Source organism: Motacilla alba, chromosome 1, assembly GCF_015832195.1.
Source record: "Motacilla alba alba isolate MOTALB_02 chromosome 1, Motacilla_alba_V1.0_pri, whole genome shotgun sequence".
NCBI classification, from domain to species: domain Eukaryota; kingdom Metazoa; phylum Chordata; class Aves; order Passeriformes; family Motacillidae; genus Motacilla; species Motacilla alba.
Genome location: NC_052016.1, coordinates 42531767 through 42547196, shown reverse-complemented (window position 1 = coordinate 42547196; position 15430 = coordinate 42531767). Strand labels below are relative to the sequence as shown.

General features: G+C 35.4%; 1 protein-coding gene across 28 annotated transcripts in view; it reads right to left on the bottom strand.

Annotated features, from left to right (window-relative positions):
- Nucleotides 1-15430, bottom strand: part of DLG2 (discs large MAGUK scaffold protein 2) — a 981924-nt gene that overhangs the window by 439016 nt on the left and 527478 nt on the right. Inside the window, exon 1 of one of the 28 annotated variants that reach the window (XM_038137746.1) lies at nucleotides 6239-7673. The exons of the other annotated variants lie outside the window; for them this stretch is intronic. Within the exon in view, the coding sequence (XP_037993674.1) occupies nucleotides 6239-6487 (249 nt within the window). The 5' untranslated portion in view covers nucleotides 6488-7673. Of the gene's footprint in view, nucleotides 1-6238; nucleotides 7674-15430 lie in introns of those variants that run through there. 28 annotated transcript variants of the gene reach the window in all.

Genomic DNA, 15430 nt, shown 5'->3' with positions numbered 1-15430 from the left:
TTCTATGATTTCAAGCAATAAGACTATAAACTTGCTGCATGGAGTCTTGGAAGTATGAAATCTCCATAACCTGCCACAGTTCCATCATAAACCTGCCAAGCTTGCACACGCCTTGCTTCCTTCCATCCATCTACCATCCTGCTTTGCTTTCTAAACTGTTACTTCTGCCTGTGCTCTCTGCAGTACTCCTGCTGCAGATGGCATCACAGCAAAGGGAGCCCTCTCCTCTCCCTCCCTTCTCCTGGAAACAGCAGGTCCTCTGCAGAAAGTGGTCTGGTGTGTTCTTTAACACATGAATTGATCTGTCACTTAACCCTTGATCACAAAAATACCATCTTACTTTCCATATTTGCTGCTGCCTGGGCTCCACTGCTCCAGAGACTTATTGGCTATAATGCCATGTTTCTTTAGAAAAACATTTTAATCCTCCGTGAAAGATTATACTTCGAAGTTTTGCACAGGTAAACTGCTAATATATGCCACAAAATGAATCACAAGGATGACAAAAATGTTCTTAAAAATATGACATAGGACTGCAAAATAATAATTTGTTGGTTTGTCTTTGTTGTGGGGTTTTTTTGTTGTGTTTTTTTTCTGCTTTTTTGGGGGGGAGGGGTGCTACTATGTTGCCTTTCTTCATAATCCAGGTGAAACCTGATTGTTGTTATATTTCTCAAATAAAAAAGTGATGGGTTGTATTGAAACTAGTTAAGTGAAACAATGGGCCCAGTTAAGTTGTGACCTTCTGTTTATACACTGCTAAAAGCTTCTATCTAAAAGACACAGTAGCCAGTGTTGTTTTAATTACAACATGCAAGTAGAATACTAAAGCAGGAGCTGACTTCACTATTGCCAAGAGCTTTACATTTAGATGAGTGATGAACAATTATAGCAAAATTGCTTCAAGGATGACATCATCTGGTGGGAAAAGGGGGCTAAGAGAGAAAAAAAAAATCCCCAAATTTCTATGCTTCATCTCAATACATTTTCAGTGGCATACAACGTTATTTTCTCTCTGAAGAGTCCCATTTCCCACTTCTCTTCTCAACCAGGGTTTGTGTGCAAGTTGAAAAGAAAGGACACAAAAAATATTTCAGCCAACACTTGTGCTCTGTCAAACCAAGTGCAGTGACTACAGAAGCCACGAGATGGCACATGGTTTGTGCCCTGGTTCTCACAGGAAAAACAAAAGCTTGTGTTAGGAATCAGAAGGATGAGTTACTACAGCTTTATTAGTTTAGTCTTCTTAACAACAAACATTTTCCACTTCATGAGTTCAAAATCTGACTTTAATTTTTGCAACTATTGAAGTTTCAGGAAATAAAAAATTAAAGGGCATTATTCCCACCTCCAGAAAGTATACATGTACCATGGCAATGAAATATGCTGCTTTTACATAAAAACCCACTGCAGTGTGCTCATGTACCTATTTTGGTTAATATAATCTGACTACAGCAAACAAAACAGATTTTTAAAACTATCTCAAATGAGCAAAACACTAATACAACATGCAAATTCCAGTGAATATAGCCAATAAATTGATTCCAATCCTTGAAATTCCTTTATAAAATGCATTCATGACCAAGGCAATATTTAGGAATCTTACACATCTGTATCATCCCTACAGCACTATTTATGTACACCAAAATTGATGTCTCATGAACCCATTTCCTTCTCCATGGAAACTACTTGAAATATAGCAAATGATAAGAACAACTCCATGAAAGCTTTACAGGAGCAAAGACAGTCATGTTCATTCCCATGACCTCATCCCCAAATGCTGCTGATTTTTATTAAGTAATTGAATTCCGTGAAAGTTTTCAGGGTTTGCTCTCGAGTTTTATTCTGTATTGGAAGGAAAGAAGCATCTCTTATCCAGCAGGGGTGGGGCAGTGGAAAGCAGGACAGTGACTACTTTCTACTGTAGTACATCTCTGTGATCGTTTGTGCTCTCCTTAGTACAAACTCCTTTAGCTTTATTAAAAACACTTTCTGGCATCATACAGCAGTTTGGTATCATATTTGTTCCAGTTTCAGACACTGAAAACTGTGTCCTGAAGAAGACAGATGTGTGAAACTTAGAAGTAAATACCTGCTTTTCTTCTGCCATAGCTCACACAGGACCAGGATGACATTCTTTTGGATTAATAGACACTTTTGGATTAATAGACACTGACTATTAAGTTCAGAATGTCTCTTCTGAGTATTTTACAGGCTAATTTTAGTTTTAATGCTAACAGTATAATTATGAAAAGTATCTGTAAACTCCTTTCAAGTGAGCTAGCAAAGCAATACTCCAGCTTCCTTAATAAAACCTCTTTGAGCTGCAGTGTTTCTAGGTTTCAAATATTAAAGCTACATTTTATGTGGTGCTTATCTACCACAGTGACATGATTCTAAAATATGGTTTCCAATTCAATTCACAGTAGTCCCATCTACTGGTTATTGATATTCCTAAGCTTGTGTAAAATTATATCATGTTTTCTTTCCAGTTTGGGAATATTTCTCTGGTTTGGATTTTATTAAACCTAATAATCTTATAAGCTAAATTTGTCTCAGTCAGGCTGCAGTCATATACTAGAGAAGAGATTCATGAGATGAAATGCTATTCTCCTGCTCTATCCCTTTTGATCTCTTCAGTAGAACTCTTGCACCCTAAAAGGACAGGGTTTTCAAGAATCAATTCGTGAAGTCCACCAGCACCTAGTACGTGATCAAGTGGTATGGGAACAAATGTATTTAGAAAATCACTCAGTGCATACTTTTCACAATTATGCAATGTCTCACTTTATTCTTAATGGTGTTAACACAGGTCCATTGTAACACTGACTTATATTCATTTAGTATAAAAGTAGTCCAGAAATATCTATATGACTAATTGTCCCAATATAGTAGATTAAGACCAGTTATTAACGGAATTGCATACTGCAGAGGACAACTGCTTTATATGTGTGAAACAAAAGAAAGATTCTTTTATTGTCTCTTGTTCTTTGCCTTTGAAATTCACTACTTTGGCACTTCAAAAAACAACACCAGAAGGCAAAATAACTACAATGACAGCAGGGGAAGACTCAGGAAGAAGGGGAAGGAAGACTGTATTTCTTTGCTCAAGGATTTGTTTTGGCCATGAAAGATTTATGCAGTATAACAATTATAGATAGTTGTTTTCCTTCCCTATCTAATTAGAGTAAAATTGCATTAAGAAATTGAATAAATTTTTTATTCTGTTCAATTCCATTATAAGGGACACTAGTGTGCAACAAACTGCAATAGCTAGAAGAAAATACCTACTATACTTGGCTGCATTCAAGCATAACTCCCATGTAACAGCATGAAAACAGCAAAGAAACAACTGGTGGCACAGCAAGCTGTCTGCAACCTGCATGCAAAGGAAAATACTTAATTCCCCCCCTCTCTTGAAATTACAGCCTGCAAAATATTTATGGCAGACAGTTAAGTTGACACAAAATACGTGACACTCTCTATGGGGAATAGAGACTACTCAGGAGACCTAAAGACTGGAAAAGTGAACACAAAATATGATATGTACGCAGCACATATAACTTTAACTCCAAATTGCTACTATCATGATAGCACCTGTGAAGGAAGAAACTGGTTCTCCAGTAAAAGGGTTCAGCAGAGACCTAATTTAGTCAATGAAGGACTTGCAAGATTTTCAGACTTCAAAGAACTTCAAACATCAGATATTGAACATGCACAGCAATAAAGACATATAAAGGAAGGTGAGAAGGGCGTCAAACCCATTCCAGAGCACAATTATATGAGTCAAATGAATCTCATTTGATTGTCAATATGATAGAAATTTCTCTTGCTCAGAGACAAAAAAAAAAAGAGAATGGGAAGAGGACACTTAAAAGGCCTCAAGGCTGTGTTGGACAGGGCTTTGAGCAATCTGGTCTGGGGAAAGGTGTCCCTGCCCATGGAAGGGAGGTTGGAATTAGATGGTCTTTAAGGTCCCTTCCAACCCAATCCATTCTGTGATTCCATAATACTAAGGCTGTTTCCAGACGGAGCTGAGATTAGTGAGATATTACAGAAACCACTTGAACTGTTTTGTTAAGTCCCAGGAGTTATTTCCTGCAAAGGTCGTCCCATTGAAAGAGTAACTCCTGCCTGAAATTCTGCATCTGTTCTCTTCATCTCTGGTCATGTCAGTCTTTTTCTGTGCTCTGTGCTTTTCTGCTTTTCCTAATAATTTCTAGGATAGAAGAAGGGATTTGAGGTTTGGATTTTTGTTGGGGTTTTTTGTGGTTTCTTTGTGTGGGCTTTTTTCTCTTTTTTTAGCTGAATTTATTATATTTGGGAATGACCATAAGTAAGATTTCTGTCTTGGGTATCCAAAACTTACAATATTAAAAGTGTTCATCCGCAAGTTTCTACCATCACATGCACAGATCTAAAATTGCTCAGTTTAAATTTCATCAGCCATTTTATCTTACAGTCTTTCAAGATCCTCTTGCAATTTATCACCCAGAGTTTCTTTCCTAGATCAATCTGCACTTTATGATCACCCAATAAATAGCATTATTGACTCTCCACCCCAAACTCAAAGGTGGCAATATATGAACCAAATATATTCTGCTCTTCCCCCTCCCCAAGAATCAGTTACCTACACTCAAAATCAATACCAAGCTGCTATACAGATTTTGCAAATCACTTCATACATACCATATCATGAAAATAAATCATAACCATTGCCTTGTTCATATTGTAATGGCAAATCTATTTGTATTCAAATATCTGTAGAGCTTCCTATGTTAAGCATGGTAATACAATAAATCTCTATATTTTAAATTTACAAAAAGTTGCTTCCTTTAGAATTTTTTCCTTCCACTAGCACATACTAAAGTTGGAAAGATTAAAAATTTACATATTTGTTTAATCAAAGTCATGTGTGCTACAGAACATTTAAAAATAATTATGTTTCAGTTCTTAAAAACATGAAAGTACATTTAAAAATATATTCTATCCTTTTTTTTCTGAGTTTTTATTTTCCTAGAGATGTGCAAGAAAATGAGTACAAAACAGTTAATTCCATAAATGATTATTATGAAAATGAACAGTACAAGAATTCTTTAAAATAATCCTCTCTTACAGCCTTCAGTGCATTTATAAAAGAAACTTCTGAAAAGAATGGAATTGTGAATGACTGTTATGACCCATTTCCCATTATCGCTCAAGTACTGCTACCAGAACCATAATATAATTCAGTCCTCATTAAAAAATGCTTTATGCTCTTTTGTACAGTTAAGTTTTGTCGTCTGAAGTTTAAAAGGATTTCTGTTTGAAGGTTAACTTAGAATAAGTCTTTATTTGCATTACTTATAAATGTCTATCTACAACTAACAGCATTGATGAGAATAAATTTGTTTAATCAGAGTAGTAAAATAATAGTAGAAACTAAGTTTGCTACACAAAGACCCTGAAAACAGAAATAAATAGCATTGTACACAATTGTAACACTATTAGTCAGATATATTCCAGAGATTATTATTGCAATTCTGCTTGCACTGAAGTGCAGAAGACTTTGACCTTAACCAAGTTCTTACCTAGTCATATTGAGATATCATTTTTTCTTGTATTTTTACCATTTCCAAGCCCATATTTATTATTAACACAGTTTAATTTGGGATTTCAAACCATGAAGTTGAAGCGTGGTGAAAACTTGCGGAGTCTTGCAGACATTACAGTGACTGCCAACATTCTTCTTTAAAAATTACTGCATTTATTGCAAACAATTTATTTTCAATTTGCTTTTAATCAAATATGGAATAGAGAAAATATACTGCCGAGGAAATAAGACTTTCTTGGTAATCTTTGACATGTAATACTACATAGAAGTCATTATATTCACTACAGAATTCATATAGCCATACTGATACCCAAAATGAATTATCCCTTACTTCAGAACTCTCATCTGAGATGTTGCCAAGACTCCCTGATTTTCAGCAAATCCTACTAAATTATACATTCTGACACTTCAGAAAGTATCAGTGAGAACTGTCTTAGCCTTTTAAAGCATCATATTCTTGGGTGAGCATTAACAGAAATTCTGAGAACATATTCATAACAAGTTTCAAAAAATAATTGCAAATTAGGAATGATATATGACAGGCATATCTAATGTTAATCTCTTAGACACAACCATATGCAATTGCCAATCATATTTAATCATATTACTTACAGCAGCCAAGGTATTCTGCAACTGACACATTACCTGAAAACAATTCAATCTAGTTTTGTGCTTCTTCAGTAGACGCTCTTCCAAAGTTTGTCTCCACTTAAAAATAGTAAGAAGAGATGGCCACTTCAGTTGGCTTGACTGTTGGGTTTTCCCTTTATGCCCATCCAAGGAACACCTTTTTTGGTAATGTGGGCACAAAACCTCATGACATGCTGCTTTTACATTAGGTACACTTCCTCTGTGATTCATCAAAGCTGCATTATTTACCAGCAGATAGTTCATTCTTAAAGCCAGCCTTCTAATAACTGTTTTCTCACTTTGAAATAAAAAAATGCTATAATAGATTTAATAAGTTTCCCTTACATATCTTTTTTCAAAGCCTCATGAAAGCATTTTTGTTTTCTGCTTACAGTAGTATTCTGCACCATAAATTATAAATTTTGCTGTATTTTATGGTACTTAATGCTATTAATTGTGCAAACTGAATTTACGTCATGCATATGACACAAAACTGGTTATCATTTTTATCTGCCCTATCTCAGAGCCTCAGAGAGGATTCTAATCCATTATTAACAACTGTTCTATGAGGCTATGTGGTAGCTGCTCTCTCACTTGTCTGTCCTGAACTGGTCGTCTTCTATTGCACTGATGTTACTGCTTTCTATTTTAGAGCTGCCAAAAGCATATTCACAGCATCAGTGCACTCATGCAGCATGAAAAACAACTCCATTGACACATATTCAATATAGCCAATAAAGATGTAGTAGCCTTATGAAAAGCGTGTGAAAAAAAATAAAAAAAGAAAAAGCGTCTCTCATATAGTTAGCAGAGCTACATAATTAAATGCCAGAGGGTGGTGAGTGCTGCTGGATGAACTGAACTGGTTCTTTTTTTTTTTTTTTTAATCAATCATGCAAGCTTGATCCCATGCAAGGACACACATATCTCTCCATACAAAAAACAACAATATGAAAAAAATGCCTAAAGCAGAAACTATAGCTACCAAAGTTACGACTGCAAAAAATTTGTCTGACCTTCCCCTCCACTCTGCACTCCCAAAAACATTGGGAATAGAAATTGCAGCCTCTGCCTTAATATTCTAGAAGCCAACTTGAGATATTTGTCATTAATCTAGATATGTTCTTCATACAAATCATAGAATGGTTTGGGATGGAACACACCTCAAGGTTCTCCAAGACCACCAGGAGAGTTGGAGAGGGACTTTTTACAGGGGTGTGAACTGATAGGAAAAGAGGTAATGGTTTAACACTGACAGAGGGCAGGTTTAGTTTAGATATAAGGAAGAAATTCTTTACTGTGAGGGTGGTGAAGCACTGGCACAGGTTGCCCACAGAAGCTGTAGGTGCCTCATCCCTGGAAGTGTTCAAAGCCAGGTTAGAAGGGGCTGTGACCAACCTGGTCGGGTGAAAGGTGTCCCTGCCTACATCCAGGGCCATGGAACAAGATGATCCTTAAGGTCCTTTCCAACCCAAACCATTCTGTGATTCTGTGATTCCATGATTCCATGATTCCATGGTTCCATGAAGTCTATCAGAAATGAAATGCTGCCCTTTATTTTACTTATTTTCTTCTATTAGAAGTAAAGGACCACAAAGGAAATAATTTCAGCAGTACCACTAGGAAGTATTTAATGTACATGAATGAAGCACCTAAAAGGAAATGTTTTTCCTTTTTAGTGCATTTATTAATGCATTATTAGAATTTCATAATGCAAGGTATGTTTGAGTTTTGGTTTGGTGTTTCAGGAGAGGCATGGGCTGGAGGGGTGGGGAGGATGTGCACCTTATGTGGGACTGTCAAGTATGAGTGTCATTTGCTCTAGAACAGCACCATCAAATTATTAGAATTAAACTGCAGGCAACATAGAAAGATTCTACTTATCACCTAAAGTAATGCATCTTTTTCAGCTGGAAGCCCTCTCTTGCATCTAGGCAGATAAAAAGAAATAATGACTGTCAACTAGCACAAACTGACTTTGTCATTATTATCTGAAGGGAATAAAATAGTCCAAAGGAAAATGAATTTTGTTGCTCAGCTAATTTTTGTCATGATTTGCACAGCACTAGGCTTGATTAAAGTGTTTTATTGCCTTCATTACATTAAACACTTGTAATTTTTTTTAAACTCTCTAAAATAATTTTCTGCTGAGTTTCAGCACTACATTCACATGCTAGTTGCTCAATACTGTATAATTGAGAAAATTCTATGATTTCTCCAGCTTTAGCATAAGAAATTATGTTTCCACTGCAAAGCACAAAAGAAGACCGTGGATGACATTATCAGAGGATTATATCAGTCAGAATCAGACTTTGAAGGTGTTGCCTCCTATTTCTTTTTTCCTTTCCCAATAATATCCCCAAGTGCAATGAAAACAAGTCTTCTCATGACCTTTCTGTTGGCATTTACAAAACATTGAGTGAGATACTTTTGGAGGGCTGGTGGTTCGGGACAATAGAAGAACAAAAAAAAAAAAAAAAAGGAAGGGAAGGTATTTGCAAGTAGGAAATTATAGCTTGAAATACTTCAGCGGCAAAGTGGATTTTCAGTTGAAAACTGCAAGAAAACTGTGAAGTGACTAAGACTAAGAGAGACAAGAGAGAAGAAGTTTTAAAAATGTAATTTATGGTGGGGCAATGGATTTATAAAGTCTAGTGAGGTAAAGAGTCGTAAAGAGGCCTGCTAGTCTTTAAAGAAAAGGTTGTCTGAAATAGGAAGGAACTACAAATTTGTTAATAGAGGTGAAGTGTTTAATTCCAATAAACATTTAGGAAGGAAACTTTCATAACTACAAGCTGTGCTGGAGTAGATTGCCTAGATGGCCACAGTAAAATGTTGAATTTCCAGAGTGTATTAGAAAGACATCTATCACCTAATTGCTGTCTAATTGTTGATCTTGTCTTGAATCAGGGGGAAGGTTAAAGTGACCCTTTTTTTGTTATTCCCATCTTTTTTCCTTTACTTTCTCCTTACTAGGAACTTATTTTCTTCTCTAAAAAAATAATTCATGCCTGCACTTTCTTAGAAAGAGCGACTAAAGGAAGGTTTTTCCCCTCCATTCCTCCAACAAGGCATTTAGCAACACAGACTTAAGGCAGTTTATTAAAAGCAATGCAGATACTAAAATCGCCCTCATTTTCTAAAATAAGAGTCATTATTTAATTTTTTATTTAACTGTAAAGCCATAAAATACTGAAGTTCATTATGCCTAACTCTATAGACAACAGGAATTTGGAAAAAAAAATCATTCTTTATTTTATTTTTTTTTTTAAGCCTGTAGTATTCTGTCTCTTCCCTGGCAATGGTTGAGGTAACATATACATGCATACACCACAGGGACCACTACCAAAAAAAAAAAATCACATTTAAAGCGACAGGACCTTTTCAGATAACCCCAGCTCTTAGGTAAAGCACAAGAGTATTTCCCAATATCTAAGTTTTGGTGCATGACAGTGCAAACACTGCACATCAAAGTGTTACAGCATGTTAAGAACATGAAACAAAAGATCTGGGGTGGAATTCAGCTGGTTCTGTATATGAGAGTAGTAACATTGCAGGTGCTCCAGGGTATCCTGCCAAGCTGAGAGCTGCCACTCCAGAAAAGGTCAGATTTCTAAAGGTCCTGTGTCATATCTGTCACTTCATGCAGATCTCTTAGAATCTCAGAGGTACCTAAAGTGCATGAGAGATTGATGCCTAGACCCCCAAATTGTGCCTATTATGTTCTGAGACCCCCTTAAGCAGTTTATATCTGCTTCATGGCTGCATAAATGTGTTAAACTCATTAATTTGCCCAGAAGCTTTTGCAATGAGGAAAAAAAAAAACAAACCCTGACATATTCCTTGGTGAGCTTCTGAGTCCCTTTAAAATCAGAATATGCTAAAATATTAGTAACAGAAATCACATTTATGAAGGTTGATGTCACCAGAAATTTCAAATGCCTCATGAAATTAAAATAAGGAAGGAAAAGAAAGGAAAAAATAAAAGGCGGGTGGGGGGAAAGGAACAGATAAAAGAAACTCCTCTTGAGTATAATGAGCAAAGTAATAACTTCATCTTTCAACAGTAACTGGGAACCAGTTTCTACCAGTTCTTCAAGAAAGCCTGAAGATCAAAGAAATGCAAATAAAATCCAGTTAGGGTAATATGGTAATGTCTGCCTAATTTAGAAGAAAAGTAATCAATAAAAAGGACGGAGTGATAGGAAAAACAGAGAGAGGCACAAAATTAAAAGTGCCATTGGAAAGCTGAATGAAAAGAGATGATCTCTGCATCATTCTAGGAAATATTAATAGGCAGATGGCAGTATTTAAATCTGTAAAAAAAAAGAGTCAAAAGTGAAATAAAATTAAATAAACAATGAATAAAAAAATTGTTTTCAAAGTAATTGTCTTACGTGAAAAGTTTCAGGCTGGGCCAATATTATCACTTGAGTGTTCTCAGTTCTGTTATAATTCCCACCCACTTGGTTGGACACTAAAACAAGTTGCACCCCATAGGCAGGTGCAGCATAGCAATTCTTTTAACTAATTCAAATATGAATAAAAATTCTGGGACTAACCAGCTTTAACTTTCCCTCTTTTGCCAAGAAAGAATGGACACAAAAAAAAAAAAAAAGGCAGAAGGGACTCATGTAACATGGTTGGAGATCAGCACACTTTGACATCACTAAACTTTGAATTTGTCCATCTCTCTCCTGTACTCAGAGTACAGACAAAAATATCTGTCTTCACTTGTTAGACTCTTCTCCATCCAGAGGATTAAAGACAACATTTTTCAAAGTCAACAACATAATTACAATGCTATTTTTTAAAAATATGGTTTCAGAGCTTCTGCATATTCCACACATAGACTTTCATCACAATGTTACCCACCATTTCATCTCATCAGTGATCACAGACACAAGGAAAACAGAATTTTTTCCCCTCCTTTCCCCTACTTTGAAACCTCTCTTTATTTAATGCTGTTACAATTTATATGCAATTTTTCCCTCCTGACCCTGCCAGCATGAACATCCTTCTTACAGACTCTATCTATACCTTTAAGAGAAGATATGATAATAACTTAATTATTCCTAAAAGATATTCATCTCTTCCAACTACCCTTCCCTTAACACATAAATTTTTGATAAACTCTAGGCAAGATCATTACCTGAATATGTGACTAGAGCATTTATTGGGTTTAATTCATAATTATAGAGTCTCCATTATTCTCTGTCAAGAGATTTTTTTGGTAATGGAAGGGGGGAAAAAAGCACCAACAGAACAATTAACGTGCTGATTAAATGACTTTTTAATTTTGGGCCACCTTGCACATTAGCAGATTCCTCCAACATTTAAAATGTACAGGATGAATGAGTCTTTAGTCTGATAATAACTTAGCTCAAGAATTGTATCTACTAAGTTACAAATTGTGCCATGGATGCTATGTTTTATACAGTTTATCCTACAGATGCTTTTTATAAAACTCATTATTAAGTATTCAAAGAGTATAAAGAACCATAAAAAAAGAGTGGTCTTTCTCAACTGTTAAAGAACACTATACGAGCAGCCTAAAATTAAGACTGTGCTTTTTATAATAGCTGTATTTTTCATACATCAGGGAGAGAAAATAGTTCTGCTCTTTTTTCCCCTCCTTCCCAAATGTACATGCTCTGTCAACTGCCTTCTGGCTAATACACTTAATAATTTTTATTTCACATCAGAATTTATTTATTGCTATGGTAATGAAATGGAAAATCTTAGTAGATATGGCACTGTGAAGGCTACTCAAACCTTGAGTCACCCTTATAATTCTCTAGAAAGCAAATGGAAATTATTCTTGTACTGTCAGTAGCCAAATGGGGGGTGCATCACACCCTGAATACATCACAAAAAAATCTACATTAATATCTCAGTAGAGAATGCAGGGTTTCAAATGTACAGATTTTACCTCTGTAACATGATTAATAGCCTCATTCCCACAAGATATTAATTACATTATTATTTCAAGTGCATTCTATTAGTTTCTATAAATTTTTATAGAGCTCGTGAATGTCAAAATTCAGTATAATTTATATTACAATTTAACTTAAGTCATCAACTCACAAATTACACACAATCCAAGTGTTTTTTTAAAGTTTTTTTTTGACAACGTTTTTGTTTGTTATGGTTTAAAATGTCTAAAAAGGTACTAAAGAGGCCAGATTTAAACTTTGGAATACTTCCCCACAAGTCTCTTATTTGTCATCTGGATAAGCAGCTGTTAAACATAATCAACACCATTCGGATAACTGACATTTTTGTGCTTCGTGAAATCAAAATATGAACACATCGCTCTTCGTGTCAAATTACTCTTCAAAAGTTCCTTTGATTTACTAAGTACATCAGTCTCCTAAGAAAGCAATCTTACACAGAAATTCTAATTTGAACTGAAATGTCATCTCTAAGTGTTCACATGCCACGTCTTCTGCCTTACTTCATCTTTTACGAGAGATTGTGCTTAAAATGGCAACATTATTAAAGTTGCAAACTTTTTGCTGATTTTCTGTATTGAGCTGCCAATGTGCAGATAATCATACACAAATGTTTCCGAGTATCTTCACAAGAATCACAGAATATCCTGCTTTGGAAGAGACCCAAAAAGATCATCGAGTCCAACAACTACAAATCCAGGTGAATGAAGAGGAATCCTCTATTTCCCACAGCTGTAAGAGTGAAATGGAAAGTGCTAGAGGTCTACAGTCAATGCAGTTACTTTATGCAGTGGATGCTAATTATCACAATGGTGTCTTCAAACCAAGGTGTTTCAAGAGAAACTGCAAATAATAATCAGAAACCAAGTTCTGATTTCAAGTTGTCCTTACACATGCAGGATGATTAGAAGAAAGAAATATCTGTAATCAAACATATGTGCTCTAAAATCTTATAATCCTGTGATAGTAGATTATCTAAACATATTTCATTTTAAAAAGTTTATTTTAGTTAGAAACAGGGTCCTTCCAAAAAAGAAAAAAATGGACAAGTTTAAGGAAGTAACAATTTATTTAAAATTATTTTCTTCTATTTCCATCATAGAATATATACATTATATTGTAGTATGCTGTCTGCAGCCTCAAGACTTTGAGACAGAAATATTTGAAAACTATTTTCTACTTCCATAAAAATAGCCTGTAATTTACAGCACAGTTTTTTTGTTTTTCAGTAGCACCTTGCTCCTGTAAAGCTGCCTGGACAAATTTAGCTGCAGTTACAACACTGGAACATTTTGGGACACATCTTTCCTCTAGGATAAACATCTAAAATGCCAGTGTGAGGCAGGTACCAGAAGCTGTTACCCTACTGCCAAAAGGAAAAACAGTCATGATAGCTCCCTGGTAAATAAAAAAGCAGAATGTCTGAGAGAGGTTGTGAATTACTGAACGAGCTCCACACAGCCATCTCACATGGAATGAGTTTCAAGAAACAATTTGTCCTTTACCTCTTTATGAGCATTGCAGATTAAAATCTTATTAGTATGATAGTCAGTGCTGTAGAGACACTTATACAATGAAACAGCTGCATTTTTGTTCAGCACTTCATTTGCATCATTGAAGGGTAGCTTCAACTTTTATCTTCTTAGGTTGAAAAATATGGCTGTATGTTTTGGGTTTTCTATTAGCTTTTGCCCTGAAAGCTCTATTCTTTTTCTGCTTGACTGTACAAAAATTTCAAAGAATTTCTTCAAGCTTTCAATTTTTGCACCTCTCTTTTATTGTGAATTGCTTAACCATGCCAGAAGGATAAGGTCTGATTTAGAATTTGTTCTGGTAAACTCCCCAAGTCTGAAGGGACACTTTCAACCTTGCACATTGGGCATTAGTTAAGCAATTTACATCAGTGTCAGTAAGTGTGACATGCCTACAGCTCTCCACATCAACTCCATTTTATTACCACATCAATAAAGCTAAATCATCACTCTAGATGGAGCCCTGAACTAGACAGAAAGTTCACAAAAAATGCAATGAAGCCTCTAATAACAAGATGTACAATGTTTAAAAACTGCTATTTAAGGTTAAAAAGAATAAAATCAGATTGCCAATGTCAGCTATTACAATATGTTAAAGCTGAAACAGAAGAATGACTTTACACCATTTATTTGAATTTATCTTTCAAAGATGAGATTTTTACACAAGTTGATGAATTTCATGCTTTTTGCTGTTTCACAGTTTTTCTATTAACCATTAAGACAGAATGCAAACAGCTCTACACACATCTGAATCTTCTCCTAAGTCCAAACCAAGCCTAGAGATAGTGACTAAAACAAAAGGAGTCCTGCCTTTGAGGGAGTGTACAGTAAAAATTTCCTCACAAATATGAAAAAAAAGTGAAGTAAGAGATGTGAGATAATTTGCAAAAGCAGGTCAGTGGTAGAGTCTGGGAATAGTGTTTCAGTCTCCTGGCTTGCATGCAATTCTCTGTTAGGGACCAAGGTGACCTTGAAAAGACAGAATTAAGGCTTTCAATTATAACAATCTTGCATGAACTGATGAATATTCTCAATTATACTGCTAGAAATACTCTTTGTCTACCAAGAGGAAAAAGTGGGGTTTTTTTCTCTCATCTGGGAAACATTAACTTTCAGAACTGCATGATTTCTTGTTTTCTCAGGTTTTACTTGAGAAGGTCTAAGAGTAAAATTTGGCTTTCTCTGCCAGATATTCCAGTGTATTTGCCCACCTAATATATGTGCCCTTGTCCTTCAGGTGCTCAGAAAACTACATAGAAGAGAAAAATGTCTGAGTATACAGAGAGATGTTTTCTGCATTTTTGAAAGATAAAAAAAGTGTTCCTTCATTGTCCTTTACCCTAAAGTCTATAAGCACATGATCACGTCTTCCTTCCTTGACAAATCAGGAAAATACATTTACTCCCACTGCAAAGAGATCAGCAACAAGAGAGGCAAAAAATACTTTCAAAAGTAATTCTGCATTCTCTGATGGTTAGTATCAATGTGAGGTCACATTATTGTTCACCTTGGTGAGGTTGGGGCTGACAGACCATAATGGAAAATAACATTTTCACTATGATCTCTGATCTCAACACTACACAGCTATTTTAAGTTAAAAAGATAATTTATTACCCTGTGAGGTGGGGAAATCAAAGCTGAAAGACTAATAAAGACCTAACTAGATCATAGTCATAGAAATGACAGACTTTTTCATGATGTTTATATAATTAAATGCTCTC